Source organism: Strix aluco, chromosome 1 (genome assembly GCF_031877795.1).
Source record: "Strix aluco isolate bStrAlu1 chromosome 1, bStrAlu1.hap1, whole genome shotgun sequence".
Classification (NCBI taxonomy): Eukaryota; Metazoa; Chordata; class Aves; order Strigiformes; family Strigidae; genus Strix; species Strix aluco.
In genome coordinates, this window is record NC_133931.1 from 106,173,215 (window position 1) to 106,191,820 (window position 18,606).

The 18,606-nt window shown below is 40.2% G+C and overlaps 1 protein-coding gene and 1 long non-coding RNA gene across 5 annotated transcripts in view; one reads left to right on the forward strand and one right to left on the reverse strand.

The window, feature by feature from the left end:
- The window catches only part of ADCY1 (adenylate cyclase 1), a 187,963-nt gene that overhangs the window by 123,036 nt on the left and 46,321 nt on the right, over nt 1–18,606 (forward strand). For all 3 annotated transcript variants that reach the window (XR_012623927.1, XM_074830272.1, XM_074830264.1), the window contains exons 8-11: nt 7,327–7,482; nt 11,114–11,308; nt 13,059–13,156; nt 17,459–17,543. Coding sequence is in view for 2 of the 3 variants with exons in the window: in XM_074830272.1 (XP_074686373.1) it covers nt 7,327–7,482; nt 11,114–11,308; nt 13,059–13,156; nt 17,459–17,543 (534 nt within the window). In the remaining variant the exon portion in view is untranslated. The remainder of the gene's footprint in view (nt 1–7,326; nt 7,483–11,113; nt 11,309–13,058; nt 13,157–17,458; nt 17,544–18,606) is intronic.
- Nucleotides 16,716–18,606, reverse strand: part of LOC141925766 (uncharacterized) — a 35,775-nt gene continuing 33,884 nt past the window's right edge. For both annotated transcript variants that reach the window (XR_012623930.1, XR_012623929.1), the window contains one exon: nt 16,716–16,847. This is a non-coding gene — a long non-coding RNA (uncharacterized LOC141925766). The remainder of the gene's footprint in view (nt 16,848–18,606) is intronic.

Genomic DNA, 18,606 nt, shown 5'->3' on the forward strand with positions numbered 1-18,606 from the left:
AAATAAGGGGTCTCTCCACCTTGGCTAAGGAAGATCTCTCAGTCTCAGGTAAGGAATCTCAAACCTTGAGAGGCATCTCAGCTCAAGGGGAGATCTCCATGCAGCCACTCTGCCTAGCAGGAAGAGCTCAAAGAAGGCTCAATTAGGGTGTCATATTTATGGAGTAAAGTGGTTGGCTTGTAGTCAGTTTGCATACAATGGGAAAGGCATGCATGATACTCCTTGTACCCACAACTTTCTTTGTTTCTGGATAAATGAGTCTTGGAAAAGCCACCCACTATTCATGTGTTAATTGCATAATCGGTGATCCAAGCTCGTATGCATCAATGTTCACTAGGTCACTCTGTCCCTTTATGGGTTTTCTAGAGGAGTTCTTGGCCTGGCTACAGCTCAGGCCTTTACCTCCTTTGGAGCCTGTACCAAATTACTGTTAGTTTGGTTAAGGGGGCTGACTGCATCCGTCACACCATGACTAGAAGAGTCCAGGGTGGTCTTTGCTCTCAATGGCTGACAGCTCCTACCAAGGAACTTAACTAGAGATCTGAATGCATAACTTGAATGTTTGAGGTGTTAATGCCTCAGGTATACCTTAGCAGAGCTGGTTTAACAGATAGACACACAGGATCTTGATGGAAGCTCTAGCTTGTATATTGACAGGGGCTGATCTGTGCCGGAGACTTTGCATTGCACAAGTTGTTGGAATATACGCACCCCAACATTGCAAACAAACTGCTTGTGTTACCACTCAGCACAAACAGAGGAATGCTGCTTGTGTTGCAGGGTGTGTTGCTCTACATCTTCAGGATTGTTTCTGCAGTTGCTGTGATGCTGTGCATCATCATCAATGTGACAGCCCACAGCTTGGGCTGTCAATGATGGTGGAATTAGTTATATGCTCTAACATCAGCCTCCTTCTTTTTCTTCCTCCAGAAATGTGGAATCTGTAGAAGGAAGAAACATAGGGCACTGGTATATGATTTTCTTTCTTACTGATCTAGAGATTGTTTCAGTTTTCACAACTGCTGAAAAGTTTTTCTACATCTGTGACAAGAAAGTGACCACACCATTCTGAATGTTAAGAGTTTGTCTTTTAGAAGCTGTATTATGTACTGGTAAAAATCACTAATGTACCTTCCTGATGGACAGCTGAGGTGTGATAAGCAAGATGTATCATAAGGCCAGTAAAAAGGATGGAAAAACAAAAAACTGCTGGTTTTAACTGTAAGGAAAAAAATACCAAATCAGATTTCTCACCTATCTTGGGATGAAATGGCTTGCAGATAGTAATGGAACAAACACTACTAGCAAGAGTCATGGTCCTGCCTGCCTGAAGATAGAAAGCACAGACCGACATAGTGCTATAGCATTTAGGATTTCTGTAACTGTGTTTTGAATGTCATTAGTATCTTCTTTCCCATGCCATTTTAAACACTACGATTGAATATAGTCAGGGGAACAACAGTCTGCTGCTGTTTCTGAGAATCCCAGATAAGCACCAGTGAATCCCTTACATGAATCTCATGTATTACATGAGATTCAAACCCTGGGGTGTTTTTCCAGAATTTTAATCAGTGCTTGTTTGTTTTCTGCATACTTAAAGACACTCGCAAAGCTGTAGATAGTCTGGCTGCTTTCAGAGTGCTCTGTTAGGAAAGCCCAGCTCTTAACCTTATTTGCCATCTGTGTTGGAGCAAAAAACCAACCTTTCCTAAAATTATGAAGCAAATTAACAGTGAACAGAATAAGAGGTGATGCTGAGGGTCAAAAAGAAGTGTGAAAGTAAAATGCATTGACAAAATGAGCTAGAATGAGAATGCTGCAGTCCAGCTTTCTTGTAATGCTGTCCTGGAGCAAGTTCAGAGCAAAGGCACAGGGAAAGACATTGGGGTTGGGTTTTTTGTTTCTTTTTTTTTTAAGGCTGTTTTAACAGACTATACTGCATTTCTTGCCTTTATCAGAGACTTAAAGCAGAAGGTGAGATTACTTAAATAGTTCACTCAGAAGTTCACTGTGTCAAAAGTATTGTTCTGCTGTAAAAGTAATAATTAAAAAAGGACATGATTTGTGAGACAAAAGTGTGAGAGACTTCCTTTGTTTGTAATTTTGATATTGTGTATATGTAATAGTAGCGTGGAATATCTTCAGTCCCAGTGCAGAATCTATATATCCTGCAACCACTAGATATAAAAAAAAAAAAAAAAAAGGAAGAAAAAGCTATATATAAAATTATACATAATCTGAGAACTGCCAGTGTGTCCAACTTGTGTGTATCGCAAGTCCTTTGAGTGGTTAGGTTCTCAGCCAGCCATGAAGAACAGTACCTATGTGTGTTCCACATCACATAGCAGCTGAATTTGGAAAGAGCCTTTGGAAGTCATATGGTCGACCTCCTTGCTCAAAGCAGGGCCAGCTTTGCAGTTAGATCCACTTTTGAAATTGCAGGTAGCTCAGGACAACTCGTCTGAGTGAGTGCTGAGTGTTCCCAGGGCTGGAGATTCAGCAGCCTCTCTGGGCAGCCCACTCCAGTGCATGATCATCCTCACGGTTAAAACTTCTGTTCTTTGTGTCAAATAGGAATTTTCCTTGGTCCAGCCTATGTTCAGAAGCCTATGAACAGCCTCTTGTGCTTCTTCTGAACATTTTTGGGATGAGTATGGCTCTGTCTTCTCTGTAACTACTAATTAGGTGGCTGAAGACAGCAATCAGATCCCTCCTTAGCCTTTTCTTCCAGCTCAATTAACTGAATTCCCTCAGGTTCTTCTTGTATGTCACATGCTTTAGAACCCTAATTGTTTTGGTGAATCTTTGCTGAACTCACTCTAGTTTGTCTACTTCTGGGGACCCCAGAAGTAGACACACTACTTCATTTTTTTTCAGTGACCTGAGTCAAAAAACTTCTATTTGACTCCAAGACAGCTGTAAAACTCCCCTGTATTTCCAACATACAAGGAGTTCATACTATTCATACATCAGCTGCCAATAAGATTTATAAACAAAAGGAGCAGTTGGTATGAGCTAAAAATGTTCTACCTACTTCTTTGAAGATACAGTCAGGAAAATATGTGCATATGCATGAAAATATGTGTTTGAGGAAAAGATGTGTTGGTGGCAGGGCCACACTTCCTGAGCTAAACTGCTAAATAGATACCCATTCCAAGTTTTCAAGATGCAGGTTGTTCACAGAAATGCATCTGTTATAAGAAGTTTGCATCAAAGAAAGTCTAAATTAATCTCTTTTCACAGGACTTCAAATCCTTGTAGGAGTATATAGTCATGCTCTTGTGCTCACCTTTCTCAGTCATGCCTTCTTGAATCTTTTGCTAGTAAGATGTTTTACCTATTCTTTGCCACTCTTGTACCTTTACTGTGGCATTTCCATAATGAAGGCTGTCAGTCAGCTTCTGTAGCTCTCTGTACTTATTTAAGAGTGTCTTTTCCAGTCAGTCTAATGGAGATGTAAAACTGAAGTTGTTGACCTCATTAATGCAATGACCACAGTGAAAGGTTTGAGCAAAGAAAGAGCTAATGATCTCTTGAGATATGGCCCACCTGTAAATTTCTGTGTATTCCCTTTTTATCTCTGTGTCTTTAAAAAAAATGAAGCAAAATGCAAAACTGAAGGGAATTTCAAGAAAGTTGCTCATTTTTGTTGTATCAAAAGAGAGACTGAGCAAACCATATAGTACTTCTAGAGGAATTATGGCTACATTAGGAAAAATTTGTAAGTGGAGTATCTGTCCAAAAAGTATGTTTTAGCTGTTGGGAGTGATAGCTCAAAAGCTGATCATATCTGCCATACTCAAGCCTAACAACTGCTTACTTGGTGTACTTAGGAATACCTAAAGGATGATTATTATATGAATAACCTTGTACAGTATCTTCTATGCGGTTATTGCAATATAGCGGTAAGTCTTCTGCCAGAAAGCCCTCAAAAGAAAGGGTTCATGTTGGGTATCTCTTCATGGAGACTTTTGTTTATCTATCACTTATGCAAATGATTACACACTAGATGATACACTAGTGTCCTTTTAGATTTCAGCTGATGACCATGCAATACAGTGCTGGTGATGCTAGCTGGCTTCAGTCAGCCTTTCAGTGCACAGTAAAGCACATGTGCATACCTAGGCACCTTTCCACATTTGAAACATGTCACATGTTTTTAACATAGCCATCTGCAAATAAACAAATGTGCAACTATTTATACAGCAGTCATTTTTGTGTTTCATAGCCACAGTGTAACTGACTGAACAGAGTGTTGGTAGATCGATAGGATTACCCTTGATTCTCCAGAAAATGCAGATGCATAGCTGTATGCATTAAACAGCATAGCAAACCAATACCTGAGATGTCATTCAGAATATAAGCAGTGTCATTTGCCATGTCCTTCTAAATTGAGGTATTCATGAAAATGCGCATTAAACAAATGCTTCTAGTTTACTTCCCTCTTCATTCCTTGATCATTAAAGTAATGATGTAAACTGCTCTGTTAAATCATAGTATTGTGAATACTAGACAGCAAATCCTCAGTGCCATTAGTGGGTTTTAGAGCATTTGAATGAAGATTTTGGAGTGTGATTTGCTCTGTCTTTTGCTCTAGGAATGCTAAGGATGAAATCTGAGGCTATGCAGGGCAGAAATCAGGAGGTCTAAAGCCTAGCTAGAAATTAATCTGGCTTCAGCAATCAAGGACAACAAGAAATGTTTCTATAAGTATGTCAACAGCAAAAGGAAAAACCAGGGAGAGCCTCCATCACCTGCTAGACACAGGAGGAAACATGGTAACAAGTGATGAGGAAAAGGCTGAGGTACTTAATGCCTTCTTTGCCTCAGTCTTTAATAACAAGACTAGTTGTACTGAGGGAATCCAGCCTCCTCAGCCAGAAGACAGAGACTGGGAGAACAACCCCCCCACAATCCAGGAGGAGACAGTCAGTGACGTACTGGTTCACACAGACATACTCAAGTCTATGGGACCAGAAGGGATACACCCAAGGGTGCTGAAGGAGCTGGCTGGGGTGCTCGCCAAGCTGCTTTCCATCATTTACCAGCAGTCCTGGCTGACTGGGGAGGTCCCAACAGATTGGAAACTGGCCAATGTGACGCCCAAGGGTCACATAAGAAGGGTTGGAGGATGATCTGGGAAATTACAGGCCTGTCAGCTTGACGTCGGTGCCCAGGAAACTGATGGAGCAGCTCATCCTGAGTACCATCATACAACACGTGCGGGACAACCAGATGATCAGGCCCAGTCAGCACGGGTTTATGAAAGGCAGGTCCTGCTTGACAAACCTGATCTCCTTCTACGACAGGGCGACCTGCTTATTGGATGAGGGAAAGGCTGTGGATGTTGTCTACCTTGACTTTAGTAAGGCCTTTGACACCATTTCCCACAGCATTCTCCTGGCAAAACTGGGTGCTCATGGCTTGGATGGGCACACGCTTTGCTGGGTAAAAAACTGGCTGGATGGCCGGGTCCAAAGAGTTGTGGTGAATGGAGTTAAATCCGGTTGGTGGCCGGTCACGAGTGGTGTCCCCCAGGGCTCGGTTTTGGGGCCACTCCTGTTTAACCTCTTTATTGATGATCTAGACGAGGAGATCAAGTGCACCCTCAGTAAGTTTGCAGATGACACCAAGTTGGGTGGGAGTGTTGATTTGCTCAAGGGTAGGGAGGCTCTGCAGAGAGATCTGGACAGGCTGGAGCAATGGGCTAAGGCCAACTGTGTGAGTTTCAACAAGGCCAAATGCCAGGTGCTGCACTTGGGCCACAACAACCCCCAGCAGCGCTACAGGCTTGGGGAGGAGTGGCTGGAGAGCTGCCAGTCAGAGAGGGACCTGGGGGTGTTGATTGACAGCCGGCTGAACATGAGCCAGCAGTGTGCCCAGGTGGCCAAGAAGGCCAATGGCATCCTGGCTTGTATCAGAAATAGCGTGGCCAGCAGGGGCAGGGAACTGATCTTATCCCTGTACAAAGCTGGTGAAGGGTCTGGAGCACATGTCGTACGAGGAGCGGCTGAGGGAACTGGGGTTGTTTAGTCTGGAGAAGAGGAGGCTGAGGGGAGACCTCATCTACAACTACCTGAAAGGAGGTTGCAGAGAGCTGGGGATGAGTCTCTTTAACGAAGTAACAAGTGATAGGACAAGAGGGAATGGCCTCAAGTTGCACCAGGGAAGGTTTAGACTGGATATTAGGAAGTATTTCTTTATGGAACGAGTTGTTAGGCGTTGGAATGGGCTGCCCAGGGCAGTGGTGGAGTCCCCATCCCTGGAGGTGTTTAAGAGTCGGGTTGACATAGCGCTGAGGGATATGGTGTAGTTGGGAACTGTTAATGTTAGGTTAATGGTTGGACTAGATGTTCTTCAAGGTCTTTTCCAACCTAGATGATTCTGTGATTCTGTTAAATCCTCTGTGCTCCTTTATTTTGCTCTTCCAGAAAAGATCAATTTTACAAGCATAAATTCCCATACTGTGGTAGCATGGGGTCCTTCCACATTTCCCATGTACACTGCTTCACACATTCGACATGCCACAAGCATGAATAAGATTGGTATAAATACTGAGGGTAGAATAAAGGATCACTCTTATTCTGATCTGTGAAAGCATCTGAACATGTGCTAGGGGTTTACTAAAGTCAGCAAGAGTTAAATACATGCTTAAGAGTTAACCAATAAAATATTTGTCCTTGCTGAACTGGGAGCTCTGTGGTAAAAGGAAAAGACTATACCCAACCCTTTGAGAATATTTCTCTGTGGTATAACACTTCTCGCTTTGAAGAAATAAGATGTAAGATATAATGTCAGTGACTCACAGCCTCCTTTTAGGGCATGTGTATAAGTGTATCTTTAAAACAAAAGCTATCCCCTTCTGATTTTAATGGGCTTACCAGTGGCTGAAGTAACAAAATGAGAAAATAAGAAAAAGACTGAAATCATATTTTTAACATCAATTAAGAAAAATGCTAATTTCCTCCTTATTTTTTCCTGTATTTTTCCAGAATTTATTTTAAGGTTAAAGAAATACAAGTATTGCCTCTTTTATGAGTTTGTCATTAATATGCCTTTTTTATAGTTTACACTTCTATATAGAAAACAGTTCCCAAAATGTTAAGTATGTGTTTAAATACTGTCTGTTCAATAGATTCTTTATATCTCAGGTTAAAAAAAGATGAAGTAATCTTCATCTGCAAATATACAATGTTTATCAAAATGCATTGCTTCTTGATTAGAATATTGCTTTGTTTTGACCACTAAATGGTGTAAATGTCTGCAGGTATGTATGTCTACCTGGGAGTGTAATGACACAGTTATAAATATTTTTCTGACCAACAGATATTTCCTGGACTGATTCTCTCAGACATTAAGCCTGCCAAAAGAATGAAGTTCAAGACAGTCTGCTACCTGCTTGTTCAGCTCATGCACTGTCGGAAGATGTTCAAAGCAGAGATCCCTTTCTCCAATGTCATGACGTGTGAGGATGATGATAAGGTAATCCATGTGGGCTCTTTAGGCATCAGTTCCAAGACCGCATCAAGCAGACCTGCTCTGAGAACATATGGGGTGGTCTGACCAACTGATAGAGCAGTTTTTGGTGTTCCTGCTGGAGCTGGAGCTATATAATGCCCAAAGCCTTCTCAGAGTTTAAGACAAAACTTAATTATAAAAGGCCTCAAATTTGGGCAAGCCAGCACAGGTGACCTATGTGGCTTCTCTTAAGGGCTTCCTTCATAGGAATTAGAGTTTCTGAGGCTTTTTCTACAATTACCAAGAGCTCTTCTTTTGCATCATGAGTCCGTCAGTCTGAAGCTGATGGCAGCAAAAGCAAAATAATAATTGTATCTCTAGATGGTTCTCTAAAAAATGATAGGCAACTGATTAGCCAAAAAACCTTAGTCCCTAATACGAATCCTAAATACAGAAGTCCCTAGTACAAATATCAATACCGCTTTCTTGAATGGCTTGTAATGCCATAACCCAAAATTGCTTTACATACTAGTAGCCTGGTTTACTTTCTCTTCTGTGTGTATTTACATAAAAATTTATGAAGAAAAAATTTTTGAAGAGTTACTCATTCCATTTTCTTTGCCAGTAGGTGGCAATATTACATAGGACACTCCACCAGTTCTCCAAAACAGGGCATGTGTGCATTGGAATTGGTAATTTATCTTAACTGATTGATCCACCTTTTTTTTTTTTTTTTTTTAAATAATGTATGTTTATTGAAGATTCAGTCTAAATCTTACTTTCAGGAAGCATTATAACTTTTATATTTTGGAATTATATGTGCTTGTGTTTCTTCTGTGGGAAAAGAGGAGAAAAGTCCATTAGTTCCTCTAAAACAGAGTTTCAGTGAAGATTTTCAGGAACTCCAGATTTGTTTTTGAAACTGGCCCTCGAACAAGGCCTTCCATTTTTGAATTAGTACTGTTCTTTGAGTATTTAAAAAAAGTAACCCACACATTCTTTAAAACATATGCAATACTTTACAATGTGTCTTGTGTATATGTATGTATAAATATGGTAGTATACGCAGAAAATCCCGATATGGGTTTGCTAGGGATCTGATGAAAATTTTCTCATGTCAGAACATTTGCAGTGAAGTTCTACAGTGCTATCTTTAACTGAACGAGTTGTTCTGAGCTTTTGTACTTAATATGTAGCATTCATCTTGGAGCATGATATATGATTTTAATATAAATACGCTGTGTTGCGATGCAGGGTTTCTTCAGAGATATCAGCCCTCAAATCATTATCAAAAATAAGCTATGACTATAAAAGCTTTGAAGCCAGTGCATTATTGTAGCATGTTTTTATTTATTTAATTTCTGAGAAATATAAATACTGGATCTTGATAACATATAAGACATAAGTCTATTGTATGAAATAATAATAGAGATAAAAATAAGAGACCTAGTAAAATTAATTCTATGTGACCAACAGGTATTTTGATTAAGCACAGTAACCCTATTTCAAAATGGCAGAATAAATAATATCATTTATTCCATACATCAAAATAACTCCCATCATCTACCCTCATTCCAGATTTTAAAGCAAAGAAGTGTTTTCTTTTTTTTTAATGCTGTTTTGCTCACTCCTATTATTATGCTATAGGCTTAAATTTGGATTATAAAAAATCCCCAAAGATGTACTTTCTGCTGCACCTTAAGCAATACATATACTAACTAGTTGTTTATCTTTATGAAGAGCAAAACTGTATATTCCTGACAATATTCCTGAAAGCATTCCGTTTCCCTGTAAACTTGTGGGACACATGCCTTCTGCAAGAGAACAATTTTATTTCTTTTTCGAAACATTTAGAGTAGTTGTTTGGCTAGCAATTTAAGATTTCTATTATGGCTAACAGAACCCAGAAGATAGATTTGAAAACTCTAATCCATGTATATCCACAAGATTATTTCTCATGCTAAAACAATTAGTTCTTATGCCACAGACAACAAGTAATGTGATCTGATAGTTTGAAGAAAAATGTCTCAAATAGCCTCATAATTGTTTAACACTGGTATAACCTGCTGTCTACATATAAAGTCAGAAAAACATGACTTGGAAAGTTATTTATCTTCGCTAAGGGGCATTCTTCTTTACAATCAGAAAACTAAGGCATCAGTCAGCAGTTAACCCTTCCCAGTGTTCATAAGTATTCATGTATTATACACGTAACATAAGCTATGTAATGAACTGCTGCAGTCCACTGTTTGCTCACTGATAGGGACCTCATGAGAACTACTTCTTGTGGAATAAGACAGGAAACTGCTATTCCTGCAGAATTACTTAAATAGCAATCACCACCTCTTTTTACCATCTGGTTTAAAAGGATATTTTGAAGTATAGCCTTTAAAGAGTGGGCTATTAAGTAGTGACTGCTCTGAAGAGAGAAATTTTGTGTGCTTTTGTAACAGCTTGCTGACAGACTATACTGAGTATATCCTGAGCTAGCGTTGTCCTTATCCCTGAGCAGACTTGTCATTTCATAATGTTTTGGATGGTCTTCCTGAACTCTGCAGATGTTAGATAAAGAAGTATTCCTTTAACTGTATAAAAATAGTACAACTTGTCTGAGCTTGGCTGTCAAAACTCTTCTGGGAAGTAAGGCTTGACCCCTTTTGAGGTGCAAAGGTTATTCAATTAATGTCTCTTTCTTCATGCTCAATGTGCTAATCATTAGGTGACTTTTTTCAAGACTGGCCTACATCTTTCTCACTCTGTGTTTAAAAAATGCTGCATCTACAAGAGTATTTTGTGAAGGCCCTGATTGTTTCAGTGTGCTGGGGCATGGGCGGTCATACTAGTGCAGATCTAGCTGTAATGGTTTGTCTTACAGTGCCCTCAACTGAAGTCAGACAGATTGTCTAAAATCTCTTTCAGATACACTCTGTGATAAATCCCTTGCATTGAAAAGTACTATGAGTGATCATCTTGTCAGTTGTGCTATCATAAGCACGGACGAATTAACCCCAGTTAGGCACAGGTTAGCTCTGATAATTTATTGGACAGGTCCTTCGGGATCTGCACGTGCATTTTGGTATATTCAAGAGGTCTTAACAAGACAGCCACTTGGGTGAGTTAAAGATAGGAACACTTGAGATTTCAGACCCTCTGTAGTTACATATGGTCATTGTGCAAGAGGTTAAGGAAAACTGTCTTTTCAAAATGTATATTGTTGCCTAGACAGCCTTGGACAGTAAGACTTTTCTTGTATCATGAAGAGCCTGGTTATCTTGTCTTCAAGATGTCCAGAGCTCCATGTCTTCCATCAAGAAAAAAATTCTAACTATTGTTTTAGATAAAGTTACGCTGATTGGGATCAAACTGATTATTTCCTCAATGGCAGAGAAGTATCAGAGCAGTATGTGAAGAGAATTTCTGCAGAAGAGGATTGAAATTCTGGATTGCAGTGGGGGTTTTCTCATTGATTTTAATGAGATCCGGATTTCAGTTAAGGAGTTTTTAAAATATAGTTATCACACAGAGATAAGATATCTGCCTTTTGTAGTTGCTCTGCTTAATGAATTCCTCATTCTGACTGAGCTTGAGATAATATGAACAGCAATGAAAAATTTCAATGTTAATAAAATCTGTGCTTTCTTCATCTGTGCTACAGAGGAGAGCATTAAGGACAGCCTCTGAAAAACTCAGGAATCGTTCCTCTTTTTCTACCAATGTTGTATACAACACTCCAGGAACTCGAGTAAACAGATACATCAGCCGTTTGATAGAGGCCCGGCAAACTGAGTCTGAGATGGCTGACTTGAACTTCATTACCCTGAAGTATAAGCAAACTGAGCGTGAAAATAAAGTAAGGGGTTTTAAAATTTTTTTTAGTGATTTCACTGACCATGAGCCACTAGCATTGGTTTTTTATTTGTTTTTAGACAGTATTTAAATTTACTCACTATCTTTAAATAATCCTCTGCACTGTGTCTCGGTTAAGAGGGTGATATTATCTCCACCTTCTATGGAAGCACTTGGAGGGGATAAAAAGAAGATTGGTATCTTTCTACGCAAGATCCTCCCCCATAAAGTTAAACATCTTGTGTTTTGGCCTTCCTTTCGCTTCTCCAGACTGCCTGACCTGCGTCACCTGTTTAATGCTGTCTCGTGGCAATGTGGCTGCCTACTGACTCATCTGCTCTGGAGAAGTGTTAATGACTTGAGGGTGCTTCCCTCTGCATATGTAGCCTGATAAGTATTGATCCCATCAGTCCTAGAAAATATAAAAAAATCTTAAATCTCTGGACAAGGTTGTGATCTTATGCCAGAGTGACTGTGCTGAAAGCAGTGGACTTACTCCAGACTTATAAGCATGAATATAAGCTAACAAAGTAGAGCTGTTTGTTCCTACCTTGTATGGGTTTTATTTGTAAATACAAATTGTTTTAATTGGAAAAAAATAAAAGCCTTTCATTTATGTGTTTGAAAAAGCAAAAGTGATATGCTTATGGATTAATTTGGCAGTAGCATTTATTTTTCCACTGTAAATCACTTTGTAGTCTCATGTAAGAGATTGTAAGTCACATGTAGAGATTTCATGTCACTACTCTTTCAAGTTGGAAGGCTGTGTGCCACATTGGACTTGATTTTTTTAAGGTCTTGAGCATTAACTTTGATTTCAGGTTTCCAAAGTGATTTTTTATTTAATTGTAATTGTTTTTTTTCAAAATAAGAAAGTCTTTTGGTGTAAATGAGATTGAAATTTGGATCTTTCTGAGAAAACACTTGTGCGTTTCCAGTCCTGAAAAGTGTTCTGTTGTAAGGACTGTGGCTTAGTGGAATCAGGGACAGTAACAGCTCAAATCTGAGCCCCTGTCTCTCATTAGCAGCTGCCTCCAGCCCACCCATTAGTGTCCTGTCCTGAGTAGCTGAGGTGATAGGACTCCTTGAAGGCAGCGCCAAGGGGGTTATGGCCTTTTTTTGTGATGAGGGAGGAGGGAGTGCCACCTCCTCCTGGTTCGAAGTGGATGAATCCTTTTTGCTCCAAAAGATAAACATGCCTGAGCCTAACCTAGATTTCACAGAATCATAGAATGGTTTGGGTTGGAAGGGTCTTTAAAGATCACCTAGTTCCAACCCCCTTGCCATGGGCAGGGACACCTTCCACTAGACCAGCCTCGTCCAACCTGGCCTTGAACACTGCCAGGGAGGGGGCAGCCACAGCTTCTCTGGGCAACCTGTTCCAGTGTCTCACCACCCTCACAGTAAAGAATTTCTTCCTAATATATAATCTAAATCTACTCTATTTCAGTTTAAAACCATTGCCCCTCATCCTACTGCTAGACTCCCTGATAAAGAGTCCCTCCCCAGCTGACTAGGTACAGGGTGAAAACTAAATAGCTAGGCCAACAGGAGCAACTGAAACAGAAGGCTGTTAAGGAAAATGTTGTGTAGACTTCCCTCATCTTTTTTTTTCATGTAAATTAAGCAATGATTATTTGTAAGTTTGTAAAACGGGTAGGGGCTTGTTTTGGCTTAGGCTGAGAATGGACAAGCGTGGGTGGCTGGGTGTGTATAAAATGCTCACTGTCTGCATTTCTTCCTTTCTTTAACAGTACCACCAGCTTCAGGATGAGTATTTCACCAGTGCTGTAGTTCTTTCACTAATTCTAGCTGCCTTATTTGGCCTTGTCTACCTTCTAATAATACCACAGTAAGTTTCTGTCTTTGGCCATTATAATTCAAAGTGGAACATCTTCAAGCATCCTGCACAGGTTAAAACATTAATGTCATTGGAATGGGAATTAGCACCCAGGTCCATATCTTCTCAAACAGCAGATTCTCTGATGGTTATAACCTCAGTCTAACTATTGTCTCTTCCATTTGTCCAAAAGAGTCACATTTTGCTATCTTATTTAAAACAATTTCTTTCCTGTTCTCTCTTTTTTCTTTTTTTTTTTTTTTTTTTTCTTTTTTTGGTAGAAGGATGTGCTTAGAAGACAAAAACACTGACATCTGCTAAACTTATTTAAAGCATTTATGCACTACAAACAAAGGTGTTACTGCAGTATAAATGTATTTGTGCTGGCTTTGGACAAGGTACTTCAGGTACTGATAGCAACATAGATAGAGCTTAATGGGAACTAAGTACTGAAGTATCCATCCAGCTTTTCAACCCAAATTTATAGCCTGCATTGAGCTTTTTGGTATCAGTGCTATCACTACACAAACTGCCTAGTGCATAGTTTGGCCATTTCCATAGGAGTTGCAGTCAGAGCTTGGCTGCACTAAAGCAGACATAACCAAATACTCATGATGAATTTGGGGGTCTCTGGTGCCTATTGTTGAGTGATATAATTTAGTGATTACTTCAGATTTTGTCAATTCTATGTGAATGCTTACTAAATAAAAAAATAATTAGACTTCACTTTCAAGTCTAGGGGTTATACTAAGTAGATATAATTGTGTTCAAGGTATAAAAATGATGAGTAATAAGCTTTTTCAGATGAGAATATCGAAACATTCAAAATAAGCTCCACTCACTTTTACTGATTATTAGGATTTCAATGGGAATAGAACTGGCCACAGGATAATGCTTTAGAAAATCCCATTTTAACTTCTGGTCTTTTCTATTCACAAATCCCCAGTCAGAATAATTATTACTCCTATATTCTATTATTTCTAATTGAAAGTTTGAAAAACACCTTTTTTACTTTAATAATAAGAATAACAATAACAATAATAATAACTTAAATTTGTTATATAATAACTTTCAGCTGCAGCATTCAAAGTCATTTACAAAAATCATCTAATTTCCAGACTAATGACCTCTGCTGACTAATTGGAGCATAGTTAAGAACTCTTTCACCTACTTCTGAAGTAAAGCCCAGCTGCAGTACATAGCAATTTCAAACAAGGAGAGACAAAGGGTATTAACATAATTGAAACTGGAATGAATTTCCAGGAATCATATGGTATGGTAGTTGGTAACCTTTCCAAAATGTACTGTCACTTAAAAAGCAGCTGGACAGAGATTCTATTTAAGCTCTGATCTGACAAACACACGAGCTCCAGCAGAACATGACCACTGAAGGCCATGAAGATGGACTAGTTTATCACTAGGTTAGTTAGAAAAGCCACCCACTGAATGGTCTTAAGTTCTCTCTTCCAGCATCTGGTGGTGGTGGCTTCATACAACCAAATTACTAGTCTTCTAGGGATTTTCTCTCACTGTGACCATGAGCTAGACTAAAAGTATTGGAAAATTTCCCCTCTCCACAGAACTTGGAGCTTTAAGTTGCTCTTTAGATTGCCAAAGTAGTTATAAGTATGACAAGAGAATGCAAAAGCCAAGACAAGTGTAATGTGTTACTATAAAGGGAGAAGTGATAATAATAGTGTTTGTCATGTATCACAATATTCCAAGGAGGAGATTCAAAATCTAGAGACGAGAAAACATTGTTAAGAAAGCCAGTTGCTGCATAAATACACAGAAAGCAATGAGCTTGACATTCTCACAATTCCTGTGATCATCTGAGCAAAACAGCTTCTCGGTTAGAGATGTATTTTATATCCCCAGATGGAGATTGTGAAGGTAAGGCTATGTTCCTGTCAACTTAAACTGTCCAATTATAGAGGCACACATGTAGCATAGCCACTAAAGATCCTGGTGATGAACCTTTCTGATGTCTTATGCTGAGTTTATTTTTAAAAAATAACATAGCCCTTTATTACTGGTGCCAACCCAAATCTCTGTCGGTGTCCCACTCAGCACTCCTGTCAGTTGTTGGCTGTTGCTGCCATAAAAGACACTGTTGCAGTCATGTCCCCTGCATTTTTTCCTAGCATACTCCCATGAGCCAGTCCTCTAAAAGCACAGGAGAGCCTGCTGTCTATTAATATTTGTATTCAGAATCCATACTGACAGCATATAGAGTCACCTTCCCATTCTGGATACAGATACTACACCACAGAATTTTCCCTGTTTGTGTATTGGTGGGAATTGTTACATGAATGTTGTGGTTTGAACCCAGAGGGCAACTGAGCGCCACACAGCCACTCACTCACCCCTTCCTCCTCAGGAATGGGAAGGTAAAAATAAAGCAAAAGGCTCGGGAATTGAGATAAGGACAGAGAGGGGTGACTTCCCCATTATAGTCACAGCAAAAAGACACACTCATTAGAGGAAGAAAAAGAACATCAATTTAATTCAGACTCTAGCAACAACACTTACAGACAGAGTAGGACAGTGAGAAGCATTACCACATCTTAGAAACACATCCCCCCACCTCTCCCTTCTTCCCGGGCTCAGCTTTGCTCCCATTTTCTCTACCTACTCCCCCCCAGCAGCACAGGGGGCAGGCAATGGGGGGGTGCAGTCAGTCCCACCACTTCTTCCTCCTCAGGGGGAGGACTCCTCACACTCTTCCCCTGCTCCAGCGTGGAGTCCCTCTCACGGGAGACAGTCTTCCACAAACTTGCTCCAACCTGAGCCCTTCCCATGGGCTGCAGCATTTCCCAAGCTGCTCTGGTATGGATCCATCCCACACGTTGCAATCCTCCCAGCACTGAACTACAACAGCGGGGGCTTCTTCCCTCAGAGTCCTGGTCTTCTTAAGGCACAGTCACCTGCTCTCATGTGGGGTCCTCCACAGGCTGCAAGTGGGCATCTGCTCCACTGGTGACGTCCATGGGTGGCGGGGGGCTGGCCCTGCCCTCTCACCACGGGCTGAGGGGGGTCTCTTCACCGGCACACCTCCCCCCCTTCCTCCTCCTTTCTTCCATTGACCTCGGTGTTCACATAGGTGTCCTCACAACTGTTCCTCACAACTCCCACTCCTCCTCCCAGGTTCCACTTCTTAAATACGTCACCGTCACTAATTGGCTCAGCCTTGGCCAGAGGTGGGTCCGACTTGGAGCCAGGGGAGCTTTGAGAAGCTTCTCGCAGGAGCCACCACTATAGCCCCCTCCCCTGCTACCAAAAACCCCTGTCACACAAACCCAGCACGGTGAATTTGAAATCAAAGCCAAATACTGAGAAATTCAACAGCAGAAGAATTTTGAACTTTTACTATTAGAAACCTTGTACAAGCAATCTTTCTCCAGTAATGATCAAGGGCACAGGTACACATATGCCTGCAGCCATGGCTCACATCTTCTGGACTGGCTGTGTTGTTCTCACAAGACTAAAAAAGAAGGTGTGAAGATCATATGTTGTTGTCATACGGCCCTGGCTCCATGGATGGCTGGGGGCCAGGCTGTCCCTAAGCATAAATCAAAGCACCAGCGCTGGTGGACTCATTTTTGCCAGCTTGCTCACATCCATAAGGTACTGTTCCAATAACACAGGTTTTCTGGAGGAGGGAAGTGCTTGGTCTGCACTCCTCTTCTCATGAAGAACAAACCTATTTTGAAAGATCAGGAGAGGGAAGATTAAGAATTAAAAGAATTATTACAGCATCTTTGTGAAACCTAGGATTTTTCTAACCATTGAGGAAGATTGAAAAAGTTGTTCTGTTTCATTAGAAGAAGGGATCGCAGTCTAGTGTGATTTTATTTGACTTCATAAGTAACTGAGTTGACTGACCTCTGATTTCTGAATCTTTGAGAAGGAAAGATTAAAAGGGAAAAGCGTCTGGTAGCTGCTACACAGCTGCCAAGGCCAAGTAATTAGGTTACACACTCCACTTATAGGAGTCGTCATGCTGAATATTCTGCATTGGCCTACAATTAGAAAGTGTCTCTCCTGTCACACCATATAGTTGAATTTTTGAGGTGCTTTGATCTCCTTGCTGAGGTCAGAGTGGGCATCATATACAAGAACATTTACTGATTTCTCATACTTGAGAGCAGTGCTTTTCACTCTGAAATTTCCTCTGTGACCATATTACAGCAAGGGTGAGGGGGAGATCCTCCACAATTCATCCAAAATGCCATTTCAGAACAACCCCTGTTCTTTTTGTTTGCATCTGTTACTGAGTTGCATTGCTTTACTTCTGTTGTGTTTTGATTCTAGGAGTACCGTAGTTCTTGTTCTCCTGGTGTTCTGCATATGCTTCCTAGTGGCTTGTATTATGTACCTACATGTCACACGAGTACAAGTAAGTGATTCAAGATTTTATTACTATTCTTCCTTTTCTTGGCTATGATTTGTTTGTCCTTTGGAATATGAAGCTGTCAGCACATGCTTCACAGATTCAGGGTCTGAAATCTATGTGCTTTTCAAGTTCATTGCTAAGTAATGTATTAGGCACTTCAAAAGCAAAGATGATTCACCTGAAAGTAGACTTTTTACATGAGTAATCATTACAGCATGTAGCATTCAGTAAAATTAATGCTATGGTTTTTGTCTTTTTTGCTAAGTCTTCCCTGAACACCTGCCACTAGCTACTGAATCATTCCAGCTTTCAGATATACAGCTGCTTTAACCTGACTTTTTCTCCTTTCTGACTACAGAGCATGCTAGTTCTCCCTTCCATTCCAACTGGTATCTGGGTGTAAAGTCCTGGTAACTTCCCCTCTGTTTTCAACACTTTTCCTGCCAAAGCAGCAGCTGTTTTGATGGTAAAGCACAATGTTTTGCACATGCAACCCTTGGCCTGTTCAAAACCTTTAGTAATGATTAATTCTCCTGCATTACATTTTCACAACAGTAATGATGCAGAAGGACATTTGGTTGTTGTAGGAGAGAAGTAGGTCTGCCAGATCAGAATAAAGCATCTACAGACTAATTTTCTGATGAAAAAAATTTGTAGTGGTTTAATCTAAATTTAGTTTTTTCAGACAAATATCAGGAGAAAACACCTACACAGTTAACTAGCTTTGCTGATTAGTAAAAACTAATTTTTAGTTAAGAAAAAATGCCCTTTGACAGGAGGAAGGTAATTGTTTTCATGGAAACACAAATAGTATATTAGCAGAGTACCTGCTACAGAGCAGATCTTTATAAGGTTACACAACTATTTGGGAGTAATTTTGATGATCTCCTTTGTTTCATAAAGGCACAGTAGTTTATCATCTGTTCTTCTGTCTATGGATGGTAGAAACACAGATGAAGTTTGTAGGAAATTGCTCCTCTTTATGCCATTTCCCTGGGCTAGTGCAAACTTAAGGTTTGTTCCAGCTGTTTTGGCAGTCAACAGAATTTGAATTTATTTCAGGTTC